The 22,255-nt window shown below is 35.5% G+C and overlaps 1 protein-coding gene across 5 annotated transcripts in view; it reads left to right on the top strand.

The window, feature by feature from the left end:
- Positions 1–22,255, top strand: part of LOC145685842 (uncharacterized) — a 137,863-nt gene that overhangs the window by 73,839 nt on the left and 41,769 nt on the right. For all 5 annotated transcript variants that reach the window (XM_081758459.1, XM_081758457.1, XM_081758456.1 and 2 more), the window contains 2 exons: positions 14,076–14,185; positions 19,822–19,973. In XM_081758459.1, the coding sequence (XP_081614585.1) occupies positions 14,076–14,185; positions 19,822–19,973 (262 nt within the window). The remainder of the gene's footprint in view (positions 1–14,075; positions 14,186–19,821; positions 19,974–22,255) is intronic.

The raw sequence follows: 22,255 nt of genomic DNA, 5'->3' as shown, positions 1-22,255 counted from the left end.
TAATAATAATAATAATACGCATTATTATTATTATTATTATTATTATTATTATTATTATTTTCAACCTCCCGTCGTTCTCCTATCAATCTAGCAATGAAAGGCGTTTACAACTTAGCAAACGTGAAGAGTTGTCTGATGGAGTTGAGATTTTATATACGTTTTATTGATGCCATTTGGCCAAAAATCCGCACTAGCCGTAACCGGATTTCGAAAAAAAGTTTTTTTTTCGATACATCCTAATATATATATATATCATCCAGAAATTGTAAATATATAAGATTTGATTTAATTTTTCAACATTGTTTATATTAGGAGAAAGTTTTAAATAATTATATGTATGGTGAAAACAAGATGAAATTTGAAACCCAAGTGAATTATTTTCAATTTCATTGAGATGTATAATTAGGGCATTCTATTATTAATAAATTTATCGTTCAGCCAACCACTGTCAAGGGTTCCTATGAGTTTTCTACGATTATTGGGTGTTAAATTTTCATAAAGATATGAATGAAATGATTTATCTAACCAAATTTGATTGTTAATGTTTGTTGGGTTTGAGAATATTTATTAATACTCTTCTATGTTAGACGTTCTAATGAGACTTTGGAATTTTTGGCATTCAAATTCTACTTTAATTTTATCAATATCTGATAATGACATATCTTTTAAAGTAGAGGGAGTTTGGCTTCTTTGCGATAAAACTGTAGTAAGTTTGATATCTTCATCCAAGACCATACTTAAATTTGAAGAAAATGAATTATCATTAGTTTGTTTATTAGTACAGACTTTAATGCAAAATGTAATGTCATCACTGTTATAAAAGCCATATAACTACAATTTCTGTTTAGGATTTGTGCTAAAGATATAGTCTATGTGACTACGATGGTTTGTAATGAAAGATGATGATATTAATCAAGAGATTATATATTATTTTGTCTATAGATTTTGTCGTATTTTGTCCGGTGTTTGATGAACAATCGATGTTAAAATTATCATAAATTATTTTATGAGGAAATTGTTGGTCTTTCCATCTGTTTATATCAATACATTTGTTATTTCTTTAAGAGGCACTCCAGAAGAAAGGCATAAGGCGACAGTAGCTATATTATCACATTGGCAACAAGCAACTTCATAATGCCACTTTGGTATTAAATTATATTTAGAAGTTGTAATTGTTGAAGCCATTGAAATTTATTTAAATGGCAGCCCCTCCTGAAGAAATACTTGAATCCTTACAAGTTGAATGACACGAAGATAATAGTTCTCCAATGTTTGCTAGTAATTGCTGTTTTGTTCGAGTTTCAACCAAGACCAAAACGTCGGAAGCTGTGATATTTTGAACCGATTTTAAATCATCGTAATTGTTTTGAAGGGATTGTATAAAGGAAACCAAGGAAGTTCTGTCGCTTTTCACCTACAACATTCGAATATCAATACGTCCCCTAAAATGTACCTGGAACATCAAAAATAGCCCCCAACAGCATCGATGACCTTCTGCCAGCATTCTAGAAGGCCATGGATTCCATCGCGGTAGAACTTGGTGGGCCGTGAAACGAAGACGGTATAAAGTGCATTTTGCACCCCTACTAGGGATCTGAACTAGCGTCCTCTAAGGTGATTGTCCAAGGAATACAACAGGTGATAATCGAACGGTGCAATGCCCGGGGAGTATGGTGGCTGCAATAGTGTTTCCCATGCTAGGCGTAGAATTGTGTCCCGGTTCATTCTAGCCACATGGGGCTTAGCGTTGTCCTTTAACAGGAGGACTCTTTTGCGTTTCAGAGGTGCTAGCTCGAGAATTTTGTTTTTCTTGAGCACGGCGCAACTGCTGACAGTACACTGTGCATTGATGCCCTGATCAGCTGGTAGTAGTTCCAGATGCATGATGCCGCGAGCAGTCCACTAAACACACAATACTACCTTCGTCTGGTAGAGTGCTGGTTTCGACTGTTTTGGAACCAGTTCATGGGTATATAACAATGATGACAGCTCCGTGGAGCTTCGTTAAGAACCACTTCTCATCGCATGTCAACACCCTGTCCAGAAATGGCTCCTTCTTCAGACGACACAGCAAAACAACACAGATGTATGCTCGAGTTGCCTTCTGGCTCGGAGTCAAATCATGTGGGATCCTTCGACCCAACTTGTAGTGCTTCCCAAGTCGATGGATGTGCTGCCGAATGATTTTTTTCACTCACACTGAATTGTACTCGCAGTTCCTCATATGCCTGGCCACTGTTCGTCTCAATTGCTGCTTGAAAATCTTTCATTGTGTACATGTCTTGATGTTCTGCCATGTGGTGTGCCTTCGAGTGTTTCGTCAGCGTCATTAAACTTGGTTAACCACCGTTGCACTGTCCGCGTAGTCACGACACTCTCACTAATGGATTGACATACCTTTTGTTCAGTTTCAGCGTCGTTTGTCTCCAGTTGGAACTCGTACAACATAATACCCTTATGTCGCTCTTTGGTAGTCCGATGTTCACTCTGTTCTTATGCAAATTAACGGTGTAACTAAACTGCCACAACCACGTTGTATGTTGGAAATACCCACACCAATTACTGACCTTCACCTTATCACCATTAGCATTCAGCTTACGGTGAGAGGGGAATTGAACAAAGACCTCCACAAAGAGCGGCTGATCATTCTTGGTTACCTTTGTATATTCAAATATGTTATACAATATTTGATTCCGGTAGCGTTTGGAGATGATAGAGTTATTGGCTTAATCATTCATTTTAATTTAGCCTTCGTTTGTAATCTCTTTATTTCGTTGAACATTTCTTTATCACTTGACTGTCAAAGGAGAATCGCCTTCTTTGCTTTTTATTAGTCTCACACGAGAGCAGTATATTAACTCTCTTAGTAAAGATTTTGTTAAATTGACAATAACTTTATCAAAACTAGATCCTTGACTTTTATGAATTGTCATGTTTTTTTCAAAATTTCTACTAATTGGTTTTAAAATCAGTTACGAGTGAGCTGTTAGTTTCCACTCGATAAGAAGTTAATTTACTTCCCATATGTATCTATCTATATACGTTTATAGGGTGATTGTTTATAGGGTTTATAACTTCAATCAGTTATAATTCTTTATCGGAACCACATGCAGACTTGATTCATTTGTAATCATACTGCAAAACACTTCAAGTTTATTTATTTATTTACTTTTTTGTGACAAATACATTATGGGTTAATGTGTGCATCTGCGGTCATCCTGAACACATCCAAACGAAAGTCGATTTCTTGCCAAACAGTAGACAGCATTTCGGGGGTAACGTCCTCTATGCGATGACAGTCTGTATGGCTTCATGGACAAACTTCTACACAATACACGACGAACCGTGGTCTGAGGGATACCAGTTTCTTGTGATGCACGTCGTGTAGATTTTCTAACTGTTTCCACCACATCGTCAGTCAAGGGTGAGCACCGATCCAAATATCCTACCGTACTTCCGGAACAATTTTTATAGAGAAAGATGTTGAGTACTTCAAATTATATGCCTGTAGCCGAACCCGTATGAAAATTCTTGCGTGAGTACCTTCGGATTCTGAAACCTGGATTTCTGGATAGGGCACATATTAGTTCCTATGTCTATATGACCCGACAACGGTAGGTCCCATAGTATTGGAGCTATGGACCTCTAAAGTTCATTTTTTCATGTTTTCGGCAGACTATAATTCCGAAAGAAACCATTTGTGCACCCAGGTTGCTCTAGTTTTCGTTTTATCTTTGTGTCAGGAATAGTCCCCAAGCGTTGTCGGTGTTCTTTTGAAACACGCTACATATATATATATATATATATATATATATATATATATATATATATATATATATTACAATAACTTGCGTAGGGAAATACGAATATTCTTTCCTCCAATTCATTCGTTATGCACTTAGCGTGGGGTAGGATCGATTGATATGTGATCGATGGGATCGAACCCCTTGCACCGGAGATGATCGCTCAGCCACTAGACTTATTTCTGTTGTTGGGGCTTGAAGTTACAGAAAAAGAAGATAATGAATTAATCTCACCTTCAAATATAATAATAATAATAATAATAATAATAATAATAATAATAATAATAATAATAATAATAATAATAATAATAAACATTTTCATGAGGTATTATCTTTCTAGTTGGCCCTTTTCTCTTGGTGGATATCACCAAGGGAAAGGAAGCGTATTTACTTAACAAGTTTCAGCGTAAAACGGTTTCCTTTTTAACTGATTTTCATAAAGCAGGCGAGTGTTCTTTTCCGGAAGTTTACTTTCGTTAGTTAAAATTGAGATTGGTGAAAGAAACGCCATGAAATTTCTGCTAGTATCTCATAAAGTTTAAATTTGGCATTTAGCATATTCTGTATACACAGACCATTCAATAAGAAAAATAGTCTATTAACATCTCGGCAGGGTTTCGATCCAGAGATGGCTTGGGTCAATGAAATCTTGAAGCACGACCCACTCTGACCCACGACCCACCATCGCCCACTCCGACCCATCACCCACCATGAACCACTCACCTCTGTGACCTACTCCGCGCCACTCAAACCTACCATCATCAACTCTCAGCCATGGTACAGTTCGCGGCATAGAAATTGTTACAAAAATTCTAAGTCCAAATTAATAACAAACTCTTGTCCCGTTTTCTTATAATCCAGAAATACATGTCTCAATCGATTAGTTGCTCCTAGTATTCAATACAACTCCTCCCCCTCCTCCACCTATCCTTGTCTAAAGCAGTGTATGTGACGTAGACATTACACTCTTTCCATTCAGCTGCAAAAGAAACAGGAATCAAGTTTACAACGTTACAGCTTTAAAACAATCTTTTCCATTCGTTTGTTCTGAAATATTTTTAAGAGCCTAAATTTTGAAAAAGTCACACGATGTACACAGAGCTTTATAAAGATCTTTAGTTTCATTCTTTCCCTTCTTTAAACATTGCAAGCTAGTAAGATCCTCACCAAAAATCTATGGAAATTACCAGTAACAGCAATAGGTTTTGTGTTCTCTAAAGTCTGTAATGCACGCACAGAGCTCTAAAATGTCTACTGACATAAGTGGGTGTTATTCAATGATTCATTTCATTTCTTTTCAGTAATTGGAAGCAAATGTTCCAGGGGGTCATTTGGGCAGGACAGGAGGGTGTAATTCCCCCTTCCTTGAGCTTCATAAATACGTATTGCTTGATCAAATGTATAGTAATATACTAATAAAATAGTGAAAATCTTATGTCGGCGGAGAATCCCCCCTAAATAAAATCTAAAAGACACTGCTTTTTAACAAAAAAAAACCTATAGAGTTACGATAGCACATTGTTAGAAAGTTTACATTTGGTTTCAAGATTCGAAGGTTTGATCTCAAGCTATATGTGTTTCTGGGCGACAATTAGAGAGAGAGGGAGAGAGAGAAAAAGAGAGAATCAAGTATGGACACAGAGAGGGATTATTTATACACACAGATTAAGAATTGGTGGAAAATGATCGAACAGCTTTCGTATTATGACGAAAATTGTGATTTTGTGGAATAGAAGAAGAGATGGTTTCGAACTGCGAGGATCACATTAGGCACTTGTCGAATTAACGTAGTGAACTCTTTTTAGAGCATCAGATGATTATGAAGCCAGAGAACGATCTTGAGAACTGAGGAATTAAGAATTTAAAAAAACCGAAACGGGTTTCGAACCATGAATCTCGTAGTTATCGAACCACGACTTTATCCATTCCGCTACGGAGAACTCTATGTACTCGTTTAAATACGTTTCCTTTAGCGAAGTTGAAAACTAACTTAATTGGATATCCCAAAAGTTGACTCGGTGGATGCGCCGTTCAGATAGGACGTAAACCTCTTGTAACTTAGTTACAATGTATCCTGGCGGATATAAATCATTGATCAGGTAATGGCGACTGCTTTGAAACAAATGCAGAGTATGAGAATTAAATCAGTCATATCTGTGGTTTCGTGTGGAGAAGAAACAAACTAGTGAACCAAAGGTTTAAGAACAACTCAACTTATTATTATAAACTTTGCCGAAGATTATTCACTTATATCTTCATAAAAGGAATACGAAAGACGTTCTAAAACTAAGAAATACAACTTTGCAAGCAGAGGCAAAGAAACCTAAAGTAACGAGACTAAAGACGAATCCCTTACCACGTAGTGATCATGGTTCAGTGGTCAGGGCGCTGGATCAGTAATCTGGAGGTACGTGGTTCGAATCCACGTCAGGCACATTTTATTTTAGGCGATAGATCGGCGATGACACACGTTTTATTATATTCAGATCTTTGAATACTCGGATGTTTCAATCCTTGAACTATCAAATCTTCATGAATAATAATAGTAATAATAACAATAATTATCTCGTAGAAGATTAAAAGCTAGGAGCTATTTATCGCTCAGTTCATACCATTACAAGCAGAAACGTGATATTTGAAAAGAATATTTCGGTTTTGTTTAATGTTGCCCACGAGAAGAGGAATTTCTTATCTCGTTTCTAAACCAAACAAACAAACATGAGAATTAACATTTTATATTCGAGACGGGACAATTCTAACTCAAATTATCGTCTCACTTTGGATATGAGAATCGAGACGAGACGAAAAGTATCGTAAACATTTCTAGTCTTGTCTCGATTCTCGAAATAGTGTATGTCCGTTCTTTAAGTAACAATTACTCTGTAGACTGAATCTTATAGGGTATTTGTTACTTTGTATTTCAGAGCTCATTGAATTATGGTCTGTGTAGGTATTTTTGTAGCAAAGCTTTTATAATTACCTGTGCATATCGTAAAAATTAGTTTATTATATGCCTTACTGTTGAGGGATATTCAGTTATTTTCCTTAAAATATACAGTAATATACTTTCTACATGAAACTTTAGTCGAAAGCTTTTGTTTAAAATGTGGGTAGTTGGAGAGGTGTGTCGTGAAGGTACGGAACCTCCTCTCCAAAATCCCTACGTTTAAGTAGGTTTTGCCAAATTTTAGGGGAAGTTTAAAACTTTTAATATCATTATTATTATTATTATTATTATTATTATTATTATTATTATTATTATTATTATTATTATTATTATTATTATTACTGAAGTGTACTTAATTTAAGGGTTCACCCTCTTCCACCCAGCTCCCGTCTAGTGGGCATTGTGCTGAACAAACACCCTGTGTGTAGCTTCTCTCCGGGTTCCGCTTCCTCCCACTTTCATTGTTCCAATATTTCTTTCATTCTCATTATTGACGTCTTCTGTAGCTTATCCGGCATAACAATTACTTACAAACAAATTTTCTTATAGCTCTTGTGAGTTCTGTATCCCTACTTTCTACATGAAATTTACAGAGGGTATGTTCTGATGGTCTTGTCACTTCTCTCCGATCCCGGCTATTTTGTAACTTCTGCCTAACGCTACGGGCGATTGTACAGATTTGTTAATTTACTAATAACTTTGTACGCATAAGTGGTAACGGTATACTTGCCACTAACATACTGTAATGTAGCACTAACGATTAGCACCCTTTTTCCGTTCTAAGCTATTTTGGATTTGGGGTGATACTTTGCGTGCCCTCAAGCCAGGTTCACTATTTATTTGATAATAATTCTTCGTACGTAAAAGTGCCAACTAGTATTAACGTAGCACGTACGTTTGACATCGTTTCTTTTCTCTTGAACATTTGTTTGAAAAACTGGCGATTGTAATTTTTTTAATAACACTCCTTACTTAACAACGTTAACATTGTGGTCTTAGAAATAACATAGCAGTAACGATATGACAATCCTTTTCATTATCCAGAAAACTATTTTGTAAGAGTGGCGATTTTAGGTTGACGTGAAGTGAGAATCGTCAGTTTAATTTGGTTATATCTTTCCGTACGCATCATTAATGTTGTGGATATTGCACTAAGCTCTAACGTAGAACTATATATTTTTAATATTAGTTTGCGTACGTGGCAGCACTAACGTTCTCCTTGAAGCACTAATGATTGGCACCCTTTTTGATTTTTAAAAGTTTTAAAATGATGGAGAGGAAATTCTAGATTAACATGAAACCAGAATAACCGCTTAAGTCGGTAGTAACTGTTTGCACGTGCTGTCAGCACTAATGATAGACGCTCTTTCTGTTCTCGTCGAAGTTATTTTCAACAAGTGATGATTCTAGCTTTACGTGAAGCCATAATCGTACTCTAATTTGTTAATAAGTCGTACGTAAAAGCAGCAATGTTATGGCTGTAGCACTAATGTAACAATATCGATCGGTATAAGTTTTATTATGATACTGAAGTGTGGCGATTTTGACTTGATAAACGTGAAAACCATTGCTTGTTTGACTTTAGTTATTTCTTTCTTTTCTGAATTGCAATTATAAAACTAAATACTTCCTAACATATTGCAGAAAATAATACGAAATGTTAGTTTAGGAGATGCAAAATATTAGACAAAGAAGTAATCAAAAGTGTGTAAAATGTTCCGCCTCGAATTTGTACAATTTTGAATAAACAGCTTCCTGCTACTTGTTGTACACTGCGTATCAATGTGAAACTATAGTGTGTGTTAAACACCAATTCATTAAATACTCTAAATCTGAGCTACCAATTTACTGTAATTCAATGACTATACAGCGTGGTGGGAGGCGGGGCTTACGCAACTCCTCAATTTTGTTTCCTTAATTTCTCATAATCTAGTAGGGATCAAATCTCATTGGAGTTCAATTCGGTAAAGCTCAACTACTTTCATGTGATATACAGAAATCATGAGTATCGCGTCTGCCATCAGTGGACTCACAGAAACTTAAGACTTAAATTTAAAAAGAATCTAAAAATATATTTAGTGTGCCTAAGTCCTGACCATGTGATCTCTAAGAGCTTAGATCCAGGATAAGGATATAAATTAACGTCCACATTTTCTAAAGTTTAAGATTATGTTTATTTTATTCCGAGCTATTCAAATTCGAAAATATTTTGAAAGTATATTGAATGTCACTCCTTTCGAAATCCTAACGACCGAATTTTCCGCTGTGTCACCTGTTCCGAAATTTGCCAAATTTTGAGTATGCTCATCACGGCCGAATTTCTGGGAAGTACATCTTATTTACTGGTGTAGGTCACGTACACTTGAATTTTCGTCGCAGTACAATGTCTCACTGAAGTAGTCTAGTGCTATGTTGATTGATCCAGTTGTCTTTCTAGTACTGAACATAATGTGTTCGTAATTGTTAAAAGTTGGTGTAAATGTTCCCAACGCGAAAAGTGTTTGAAGTACTCAATAATAATAGATTGTCTACAAAGATAATTCCATCAGTTTAGAAAATTATCTCGGAGGAGTAAGTGAAAACCTATTTTAGAATATCCTCTGGTGTTTTCAAACATTTAAGGAAATTTGCATGGCAAGTGCTACTTAATTTACTGCGTTTTCCGTCAAATCACTTAAAATAAGCAAATATATATTTTTTCGATATTAACCTGAGATTATTCCCTTACTAAAGTACAAATTACAATAACGTTAGATTTTTGCATTTGTCGTGTCTACTCTGATGACGGTAGGAAGCCCACCTCAGCAACAGAGGCAGGTACAAACTAATGTTTCAAAAAAGAAACAAAGGAAGAAAACAACCGATTTTTAACATACTAACTACTCCGTAAGTTCGAATTCAATAATACACAAGGGATGAAAAAGTGCGTGACTGGACTGAATTCCAACCCAGAATCTTCGGCGTACTGTGCTGGTGCGTTAACCACTACGCTACCAATTCCACCCAAAAACTGGGTAGCATAATGGTTAACGCATCGGTAGGCGCGCCGAACATCATTGGTTCGAGTTCCAGTCAAGTCATGTACTTCTCCACTCTTTGTACGTATATCATTTAATGTCTCAAAATCAATTCATTTTCTGCAAACAGGCTGTAGCTTCCAGACAGTAAGAAGACAATGCATTGTTGAACAGTGTTGCATGAAAGTGTACCGTAAAAAAGACAATTGCTTACGATTTTTCCATACAATTTGAAACTGGGACATTCTGCTATGCAACTCGCAAAAAATGTGTGTGTATTAGGACGAAGAAAGAAGTTTGAAAATGCCATTCGTCGCTCGTGTGACAAATTTTATTACAGAAATTGCATTTCATGTCAGATTAAGCTTGTCAATAACATCGTAAAAGCGAACTATCGGAAAAGTGTTTGATCTATTTGAGACAAGTTATGCATACATCATACTACTTACTTTGGGCGACTCCAGACAATCGGTAAAGTGAAAAACTCGTGCACTTATGAGTCCCACATGAGATGACACTCTAACAAACATAGCAATGTGGATATGTGCAGTTTTCTGAGTGATAGAAATTATTGGATCTTGTAACGTCCGGGTGGCTTCCTAAACCACCTCCCCACAAAGGGAGATATTGTTTCCTTTGTGGTGAACTTGTGTACGTTCCTGCCCCCTGGAGCACAGTCGAACATAAAATTCAGATAAGAAACAAAAATAAGAAACAAAATCCGATTCCAATCCAGCAAGCCCAACAAGACGGAACTCGTAGAGCAAAGACCTCAACCGTCCTTCAGTGGTGTGATATCTACTTAATTTAATCAATTGAACCCAATATTCCTCTTCCAAGTAAACACAGAAATTAATATAATAATTAAAAAATAATAACAAAAGAAGAATTCAATTTTTAATAACAATAATATTAAATAACCAAAAATAGGACTGTGTAAATGGACCAATGCGTTAGATTGACGCATATACACTATCGTTAACAACCAACAAATTAATTGTGTAATTTTTTTAAAAAAAATATCAACAATATTTATAATAAATAGCTGAAACTGTAACAAGTTTGTCCCTTCTCCGCGAATGATTTCTTTTACAATCTAATTCTGTCTTTTTAAACTTTTTAAAATTGGAACCAAAGTCCAAATCGATTCGTTAAATAGCAAATAATCACTAAATAAAGTTTCCAAAAATTGAATTTAATTAACTCTATCCAATTTTAATTCAACTTAGAATTTCAATTATATAGTCAGACAAGTTATCTAGCTTCCAATTCAATAAGATAATTCAAAATCTTTAATTGCAATCAAAGTTACTTCCTGAATATCCTATTAATATTCTTCTATTCTCAATATCCAGGAGTAATCGAATGTTAATTTAATTCTCAATATGCACCATCCGGAAAAACGTCAATGTAAGAGTAGTCGTTATCAATAACTCGAAGGATATAATAACGAGACTTAATTACTAGGGAAAGGAAAAATTAAAGAATAAAAATTTATACAATAAAAATTTTTCCTTTAAAGAGGAATACTGGATTAAAAGAATTACTAGTTAACTCAAAAAATCCAAAATCCATTCAGTTAAAAAATTGGTGGAATGATAATGTAGAAGGACAAATTATTCAACGGAAGTAAGAAATTAAAATTCCAGACGGACATGATTATCAAATTTAAATTGGATGTTCGTCAATACAAAGCGGAGTGAAAAAACGAGTTCTACTTGAGACAACCGTCACATACAAGAATTGAACGCCACACATTAACTACCAAACAATATATTGTATTCACTCACCTCGCAGAATAAATTCTTTCCGTATTTTAAATTACCTCCTGTATTAACTCCTTTGGCAGCTTCTGTAGAACTTTCACTGACTTACTTTTCATTCACGCTCTCAGAACAAAATTGATTTGAATGCCGTCCACTACAATTTGAACAAGGAATGGCTAAACACCAGGGAGTAATAGTAGTCTAGTTTCAAGTCTGAATTAATAAAATACAATTGAATTTCGAAAGGAAAATGCTACTTCAACTGATTTTTCACTGATTCGACATTCTCCTTTGTCAGCATGCTACCACTAAGCCACTATGCAAATGCCGTATGAATTTAATGCACGAAAAAGCAACTGACAATTTGTCAGAAGTTATAAGAATAATAGTTTCAGGCATTTACAAACCCTCTGAACAATATCTTTCTTCTCTTGATTTGTGCATGCGACCACTGAGCCACTATGTACGTTCAAAAAAATAAGAAAAATTCATGGAAGGCTATAACCATAAAACAGGCCACTTAGCAAACGATTCGACTATGCTTTCACACACCTTCGGAGAAAAACTTTTAGTTCTCACAATATACAGCATGCAATTACAAGGCCACTGATGGAAAAAAAAATTAAAAATGCTGAAGGCTACTAACTTTCAAGAGATCTCTAAAAAGCCGGGTTAAAAATAACTTCATGAGCCTTCTGAATGGGCCCCTTTTTGTTCTTTCAAGAGAAATGATCATACAACCACTACACCACTATGAAAGCTAATAATATTGGGAAAGTTACAGAAGGCTATTGCCACTTAATAAGGCCTTCGTAATATTAATTAGAGAAATATCAAGCCTTCTGATAAATGGACCTGTTTGTCCCACTATTCCCTGACTCATTCAACACAACTTTTTTTCACTCTCCTTTCTTTTCTTAAAAATAATACACTGTTAGTTTTACTCCCGAACATTAAAATTAAAACTTTCAATGTACAAAGATTAATATTTCGCGGTATTCAAAACGATTTTGGTTCTTTTCACTTTAATTCAACGGAACACGTACTGCTACCATCATGCCAGCGACACACGCAGACCATACGACCACATAAAGAAAAGGAGATCCTCACTCCACTCCACAACTAAACCGTAAGACTGGTTCCTCCTAGCTCACCGTCCGAGGTAGCCACAGAGCGAAACTCGCCTCCTACGACCCGCGCGCAATCTCCCGCAACGACTCTTACATTGGCGCTGTCCTTGAATACTCTAATTAAAAAAATAAAAATAAAACAAATTTAATTTACATAATCGTTGGATTTCTTCAATACATGTTGTAAGGATATTAATCCTTCTTCTATTATTCTTTATTTCTTTCTTTCTTTATTTTTTCCTCTTCTTGGAAAGAAACATCCTAAAGGAGAGAAGGAAACAATGATCGCCGTAGGATGGTTTCTTTACACTTGATACTTTATATCCCTGTTTGGGCGAAAACATCGTTACAGTGCTGAACTCCCAGAAATGCAACAGAACTTTGCCCACACATAGAAAGAAACGTAGGCTACATACGTAGCGTACGTAAATGTAGGTCACATGCGTATCTTACATTCGTAAACCCTTTTGTTCTTGGACTTAATGTGTAACTGCAGCGACGATAAAATGAAAACGTATGCTTTATATTGCTTTTCGTATGTAATATTCTACAGCAAACGTGTAACTGAAAAAGTGGGTTTTATAATACTTTCGGTATAAGTGTTCCATCTATACGTGCTTGCCGTAGGAAACAAAGATATGTGTATAGGTTGTCAGGATCTAAGATGAGGATGGACGTACCATTTAGTTGACGTATGTAATATACAGAAGATCGTTAGATGTCAGGTATTCTGTAGCGGCATGATGTAATATCTAAGCGGAAAGTTGATAATTGTATTTGGTATATGGATAAGGTATGCTCCATACAAATTTCCATAGTAAATTTATGGATTCCGTATATGTACCGCTGTCATGATAACGTGTTCTTCTGTCGTCTCTCTACCGGCCACCACTTGTCCGGGCATCTTGATCACTTCTCGAGATGGAAGACCTTCTCTGATTAATAAGCAGTTGAGAAATCCCTCACACTACAGACTCCAGACCTCTTCTGCCATGGAATCCAGTCATCTGCGGTTACAAAGTCATGTAGTTGCAGATAACGACTATTTTCACCAAGTGTTGTACCTTTCAATTCTTGGTTCTTGGAAATGTTTCACTTACGTCGTATTTTTGTTTGCATGAACCTAATAAATGTCGATCTGGGAGATGTTACTGACGGCTTCGAAAGTGGATGTATAGTTCAATACACAGAATTGAATTTATTATTTCTAGCAGAATAATAATTTTTAAAATGGCAACTAGTTCCAAGATTCACAGACAGCAAGATGTCATTAGAATACTACGTAACATATATCTCACGCTAAACTGCAAGAGCTAGTTATATATATATATGCCTCTCCTTTGGAATAGTTTGTGAACATATATTTGTTAAGAGATAATTCATTTCCTCTATATGCAATTTATCTTCTACAGATGGAAATGGTAACGTTTCATGCCTGTATTGGACTCACCAATGTTCCTGTTGATTTTGCAAATAATTTAACTCGATGGGAGGACTACGAAAATATACATTCATTCTGCAGGTAAGTTGCATTAAGTTGGAGATAATCAAATAACAATTTTAGCGCTAAGAACAAACAAAAGAAAGAGAATAGTTCATAAAACTGTGAACACAAAGATTGAGACGATTATTATCAATGTTTTAGTGTGCTTTCCAGAGAACGTGATGCTTTTATACTTCTCGTCAATTGCAATATTTTACAAAATCACACCTCAAAACGGTCAGGCTAAACAGATGTGCCAGTGAACATCAATACAAAGTGATCTAAGCTACATATTTATAGGGTGTACGAAAAAATGGTATCTTTTATTTTTTCTAGGTGTCGGGTGTGTGGAGAAAGGTGCCATTGACAAGAATTGCTAATACACATTCCAAGTTTTGATTGAAATAACTGCCGTTCCCAAGACCACAACAGAAAGCATTTTGTGCTGTGGAATATATAAAGACAACGTCCGTTATCACAGTTAAACCAATTTTCGGTAACATTTAGGTGTCGATCTACCTAAGAAGAACTCCATTAAGCGTTGGCATACATAACTCATGGAGATGGATTGCCTATGCAAAGGCTAAAGCACTGGCTGTCCTTCGTATTCAGAAGAAACAGTGGATGGAATTTGAAATCTTTCCAACGCAAACCTGCGAGCCAATTCAGAAAGCGGATCGTGAGTTAGCATTGCCCCACTCAATAGTCTGAGATGTTCTTCGTAAGCGTTTGAAATTCAATGCTTACAAGCTGCAACTTGAGCAGGCATTCACTGAAGATGAAAAAAACATTTCGCACTGTCTTCAGTGTAGACATGTTAGGATTATGGAAAATGATGATTTTAGCGACATGATGGTCATCAATGGTGCGGTAACTTTCCGGAAGAATCATTGTATATGTCAGAGATTACCCAAATTGAACATCTTAGCTGCCATGTACAGAACGAAGCTTTATAACTCATTCTTCTTTGCAGAAACAACTGTTACAGGACACATGTATCTTGACATTCTCCAGATATCATTGATACCTCAAATTGAAGGGGACTAACGAGATTTTCTTTATAACGGGCTGGAGCATCACCCCACTTCCATAATGACGTGAAAGGGTATCTGAATGAATATCTTCCACATTGTTGGATAGATCGCATTGTCTTGATGCTCAAGCGTTGTTGAGATGGGCCTAAAGTGTCCAGATATGACACTAATCCTTTTATGGAGTTTTCTTAAAGGTTACGTCCTTGTCTCACCTTTTCTTGAGATCTGACGGAAAGGCGAGAACGGATCAGAGAAGCCTTTGCTGCCCTTACAAGAGACGTGTTGATTCGAGCGTGGAAGTTGACTATCCACTAGATATCTGCTATAATACGAGGGGCCCCTATTAAGTCTTTGTAAAATAGGTAGAAAAATGATATAGTTCCTTGCTTTTGGTATATAAACAATTCTAATATTACATTAGGGAACCCGATAATAATTTTTGACAAGGTACGTTCTTTTCGTACAACCTGTACTACAGTTGTAAATGTAGCAGCATAATTCATTATACATCATACATCTATAGTTAAAAAAATGAAAACTTTCTAAATGAATTCATGATAATCTAAAGAAGGCGACATAATAAGAGAGTGGTTTGACCCACATTTCATCACTCGTGAGCACTTGACCAAATATGAGTATGTTTTGGTGCCGAGAAAGCAAAGATAAATATACTGTCACTCGTTGTTCCTTGTCGTCTGTCGACAATCTATTGGGTCCATTTATTTTCACACTTTTCGTATTACGTCGAACTGAAATCTGTTTCCTCGGAAACCTAAAAGCGAGTTCATCGCACGTTTGACTGATGTCATCTTGCATAGAAACCTTCATGACCTCGGAATACTACATCAGTAGTCACCCACCGAGTGGTTCTTTACAAAGCTTAAGGTCCAAACTAATTGCTGGAACTAATTGGTGACGGTGCGTTCAGTCACGGCATCCACACCAAATGGCTGACATACCACCAGTGATTTATCCAGAATTTTGAACTTAGGTGGGTGTTCAAAAAATCTTGGGGTGCCATCTTGGATTAAGGTCTTTTTTTTTTTTTTACAAATTTTAAAATTCCTTGATGCAAAGAACGATTTCATTGGATTTCCATCCTCATTCAGAGCAAATTAGCGTCCACTTTCTCATGCTTGGTGTGACGTCGAGATGATATCGTTGGCAATCGATTGATCAAACGTTTTTATGACGATTACAGCAGGTAAAGGTTGATTTCCATTCAATATTGCGTTGCGTGCTTTACTTGAAAAATTTTATTGTCAAAAGTAAGTTGGTTTATTCTATTGTCACTTAAAAAGAAAACTAAAATAGTATGATTTTTAATGGTGCCTCCCCGTTTTGCCTACAGGCCTTCCAGCACGTTGTAGGAAATATTTTAAATGGTCTTATCTTTAGGCAAAACGGGAATCTGCCTAATCTTTCGAGATGAGGAATTCTGTCCAGGAAGGGGGTTTCTTTAAGAGAACTTTTCTTTAGTAATTGTAACAGATTCTGTAAGAGTAACTATTTCTTTAAGTTTTATCATAAATTTTAGACGTTATTCTACTTGTCCTTTTCGGAAAAATGGTTAGATACTGTTCAGTTATTAACAGTGCTATTCATATCTACTTCAGTAAAAATGAATGTGATTGAAAAAGTCTACCTGCAGAGAAATGAAAAATTCATTGACTCAGTTGCAAGAAAGCCGTTTGACATTGTAGCTAAAACGAATGTAAAACAAACTTACTTCAGTCTAGTACAAAGTTATTTCACAACTAACTTTTATTCAATTTTCCAGTAGTTCACCTCCATCATGTTAAGGGTTGCAGTCAGGGACGGCTTTAGGATTTTAATTTTGGGTATACCCGCTCCCTCGTGTATGGATACATATGCACATTTGATTGAGTAATGACAATAGGAAATTACTTTTACAGTAGTGACCGATGCTGTTTATTGAATAATTATTTACCATTACGGTAAAAATGGGTAAATATCTTTACTCTTTTATTGTATCTTTTAGGGTTTATACATTTTTCAAAATTTTGGGGTAGGCCCATGCCTACCCGGCCTACCCGCTAAAATTGCCACTGCTCTCAGTACGTAAAATTGCCACGGTTCACATCTCCAAGACATGTTTGGCCATAAATTAAGCAAACAATGCAAAAGGATGCGTAAGACGGTCCTTATCCCCGATTATCTGACCTTTTGATTTGATTGAAACTACACAAAACATATAAGTATTTCAATATTGATATTTATATTTTGTATTGCTGCTATTTAGATTGACAATATAAATATGAAAATAGAAGTATATATGATACTATTGCATATAGTTTAGAATTTTATATATAAGACAAATCAGCTGACATGGTGCTGCAGAAAAAGTTGTGATGTAAAACACTAATTCTTTCTTAAGAATCGCCTTATGCATCTTCTTGTATTGTTTACTTAATATATGGCCAAACATGTCTTGCGGTTGCGAACTTTGGTACCTTTTACGTAGTGCGACTCTTATCATGTTAAAGATGAACTAATGAAAAAGTGCATAAAATCTTGATGTGAAATAATTTGATATTATACCCAATTAAGTTTATTTTATGTTCTATTCAGTTCGCCCGCAGGTATTTAGAAAAATCACATTCATCTCTACCAAAGTAGATGTAAATAACACTGCTGATAAAGAACAGTATCCTTGACATTTTTCCGAGAAGAACAAGAAGAATAACGTCTAAAATTTATGATGAAACTTGAAGAAATAGTTATTCTGCTTCTGTTAGAATTACCAAACAGATTATTACGAATGTAAGATGGGGGCGCGGTGGCTCAGTGATAGAGCGTTCACCTCCGGTGCTTGGGGTCCCTGGTTCGATCCCAGCTCGCGCCGTGTGGACTTTGTGGTGGACAAACACCGTGCTCGTGGGTTTTCTCGGGGTTCTCCCGTTTCCTCCCACTTTGTTCATTCCACCATTTCACTCATCTCTCATCATCACCGTCTCCTTTAGGCTCATCGGCATAACCGTCGGACGTAAAACTTAAAAATTTCATTTCATTTTCACGAATGTAAGACTAAATCCAAGAGGACAAACTCCGAGGAAGACTCAGACAAAACGGACTAAATTCAAGCGACAGAATCTTGGACGCAGATTAATAAAATAATGATTATTTTTTCTTCAACTATTATGCATCTAAAATGTTATCTGAAATTCTCCACTTTATGGAAATAACATTTTTTTTAAAACACTGAAAACCCAATAAAGACGTAAGACGTTATAGTAAGTATATATTTCACATTTTAATCTTTGCTAAAAAATCTTGATCAGTATTTCAGAATTAAAATAAATATTTATACATTACTTAAAATAAAAGATTGTTATATGCTACCACACAAGAAATATTAAAAAAAAATCAAATAGCATCACCGTTACTTATTTAAAACGTATTTACTAAACGTATTTAAAATATATTAAAAGTTTAATGAATAGGAATACTTAGAACTTTTCATATAGACAGGTGTCAAAGTAATTAAAGTTGATCTCTCTTTTATTATAACATTTTTACGTTTTATTGAGATTTCAGCATTTTAAAAGAAATAAAAAGTTATTTCAGTTGAAAAATACAGATAACAGTTTACAATATATGACAATTGAAAGGAAAAAATAATCATATAAGGTGTGCACTGGTATATCCAATATACACTCCTGTGATTTTGTGCTCGTCAGAATTTTCGTTGCATTTTGATCGCTTAGATTTAGTTCCCGCGCTCGTTACTACAGCCATTTTATACATGAGTTCCGATCTGCATAGAAACACGCTAGGTGTGAAGCTTTACGGTGCTCATTTCCTCCTCGCGTAGAATTCACTGTCTCCAAAGATAAGGCACAACAGGAATTCCTGTTGTGCCTAAAGATCATTTAAAATATTTGCTACAAAGTCCTTTAGCGCTTTAGGAAGAAAGAGAATGAATCTTTTTAATATTGCAGTCCCCCTAGTTAGGGGATGTAAGGAATTTATTTCCAGGGGGTGTCCGAAAATTTTAGGGGGTGTTGGGAGGTGTATTGAAATCACTGCGTGTCACCGGATGTGTCTCCTCATAGGCCCATCATAAATCGAAATAGTAAATACTACCAAACGAGCTATATCAGTATCTTCAATTCTCCTCGGCACTGGACAAGGTGTGATAGCTGGGCGCAACGTGTCTATACTGAAGGTACTCAATATTCGCACAAACCTCCATTGCGTTTTCGGTGCTTATGTCACGTTGTATCCTTTGTTCGTGTACTTATTAATTTTTTTTTCATAAATGACAATTATTAGCTTGCCATTTATACAAGGCTGTAAAGAGATAGCCCACGCTTTTGAAGAAGATATAAAACATGTTATTAAAAGTTTCTGTTATAAAATGATTAATGACAATTCATATAGATAAAACATATAAACAACTTCTTTGGATTGACTAACTACGGTAGTTATTAACTATATATTTTATTATTTATCTTAATTTACTTGAACGTACTTTGATTTGAATTATGCTTGGTATTAACTGTGTCATTCTTTTGTGAAATTTGGAGATTTTACATGCTGAAAGTGAATTAAGATAAATATTGAAATATTATCTGTGATGATTTACAATTTTCTTAGTTCTTTTTTTCTTTAATGAAGGGAAACGAGAAGAGATTACTTTCGCAAGTGCTTAGGACACTTAATGACATCGATGCACTTATGCTATTACCCGAATTACATAGAGACTGATCCACGAGACAGGGTGATAAATATCACCATAAATTACGTCTGTGACAACGAAGCAAAAACCTGTAAGTATAGCAAATAATATATAAATAAAAGAGTTTTTTGAGTCAGCTACTTCAATCTAAAAAATCAGCCTTTGACGAAGATAATGGTTTGATAAACATATTTCAGCGACTCACGTTCTGTAGTCATGACTGTCCAAGACAAGAATCTCTAATACAAACAGACAAGTACTCATAAAAGTCTGCTCATTACTCAATTATTTTACTGAATATTTAGTTATGCAAAGCTCATTTCGAAATTAATCAATCGTATTCTATCATTAAATGAAGCACACGCTTATGACAAGGATGCAAAGTATTGAAGTTCTATGGTAAATTACAACGAATGAAACCAGTCAATCAACAAGACTCGTCATTGTTTTCCTTCCTTCCTACGTCTTCCGGCAACAGCCTTGTTGCATTTCATTCCCGCTCATTCAAACGTGAAAATTCTCAGAGTAAACATCCTGGAGCCTGCTTATCACTTGCGTGTCTTAATGTTAACCCATATTAAAATGACAGAAACGTCAGTATGATGTTCATCACTATGCGACGTAAGACAATTGGATTATATAATAACTATCCTCAGCCAACTGGATACAGTCTCTACTTTGTATTCCCATTTCTGCGAGATCCATCTTAATAATGTCCTCCCATCTACGCCTAAGTCTTCCTAATGGTCGTATTCCGATTGGTCTTCCAGTTAAGATTTTTAAAGCGTTCCTATTTTCTGCGATCCTGTTCTACATGAGTTACCCACCTCAGCTTCCTAAACTTGATAACCCTAACAATGTTTGGTAAACCGTATAAATTATGTAATTCCTTGTTATAAAGTTTCCGCATTCCCGTTCCTCTAGGGTCCGAATATTCGTCTTAGGATCTTGTTCTCAAATACTTTCAGCCTACATTCTTCCCTCAGAGCACGCGTCAATGTTTCGAAATTACACAGAATAACAGGAATGATTAACGCTTTATATATATTAAGCTTTAAATTCCTTGACAGAATTCGCGACGACAAGAGATTTCGAACTGAATAATAAAGCACGAATTCCCTGCTTTTATTCGATAATTAGTCTTTTCATGAATATGGATTTTGTCTGTTAATATTGATCTTAGATATTTAAAAGTATCCTCTTTATCAAGAGCATTGTTTGATACTTTAACGGATCCATAATTTGCCGTAATTACGGTTCCGATGAACTTACATGTATTTAGTTTTCTCTGCATTTACTTCTAAACCCATATCCCTGCAACCGTTTATTAAAACCTCTGTATTTGTTTCTATTGCTTTCCTATCATCCCCTCTTAAATTTGCATCATCAGCATATCCAATAACTAGCTGAACACCATTAAACTCTAGGTTCTGGTTGCTAAAATTGATTTTCCTTATAGCGTATATGAGGACAAAGTTGAATAATGGCGACAACGCATCTCCTTGTTTCAAGCCGTTCTCGACGTGAAAGCTGTCGGACAAGAATTTTTCTACCCTGACTTTACATTGGGATCTTAATTTAACTAGCTTTTTTAATATTCCAAATTCTGTAAGAATGTTGTACAATGTTTATCACCTAACCGAGTCGTAATCCTTTCTAAAATCAATAAAGAATTGATGTATCAGGGTATTGTATTCCCACTATCTTTTCGAGTATTTGTCGAATGGTAAATATTTCGTCAATAGTTGATCGATTTCGTCTAAATCAGCACTGATAATCTCCAATAATTTTACCAGTGTATGGGGTCAATGTTGCTAATAGATTGTTTGAAATTATTTTATAGGATGTTGACAGAAGAGAAACTCCTTGATAATTATTAGTCAATTTTCTTGCCTTTCTTGTGAATTGGAACAATGATTGATTGTTTCAACTCTTGTGACAATTCCTCCTTGTTCCAGATAAGGAGAATGAGTTTGTGTATCTTGTTCCACAATTTTTCGCCTCCATCTAAAATTAACTCAGCCAAAATAACGACTACATCCGGAGATTTGTGTTTCTTTAATAATTTCTTTGTAGCGATTTCTACTTCAATTCGGTTAGATTCTGGAATATACGATTCTGCGTTGTGTATTTCTCCTTCTCCACGCAGATTAGTTTCTGGCTGCGTGTTAAGCAAATCGTCAAAGAAATTTTTCTTTCTATTTAAGATACTATCTGTATCAGTAATAACTGTTCCGTCAGTTTTCTTTAATATACAAACATGAGGTTGATAGCCCTTCTTAAATTCGTCGATTCCCTTATTCATGCCCCGAATGTTTTTATTTTTACAATTATCTTCAAGTTCCTTAATTTTAGCTTTCAAAATATCACATT

This window comes from Thermobia domestica, chromosome 5, assembly GCF_964235325.1.
Source record: "Thermobia domestica chromosome 5, izTheDome1.hap1.1, whole genome shotgun sequence".
Classification (NCBI taxonomy): domain Eukaryota; kingdom Metazoa; phylum Arthropoda; class Insecta; order Zygentoma; family Lepismatidae; genus Thermobia; species Thermobia domestica.
The sequence above is the reverse complement of the archived record's forward strand: the minus strand, read 5'-3'. Positions and strand labels throughout refer to the sequence as shown.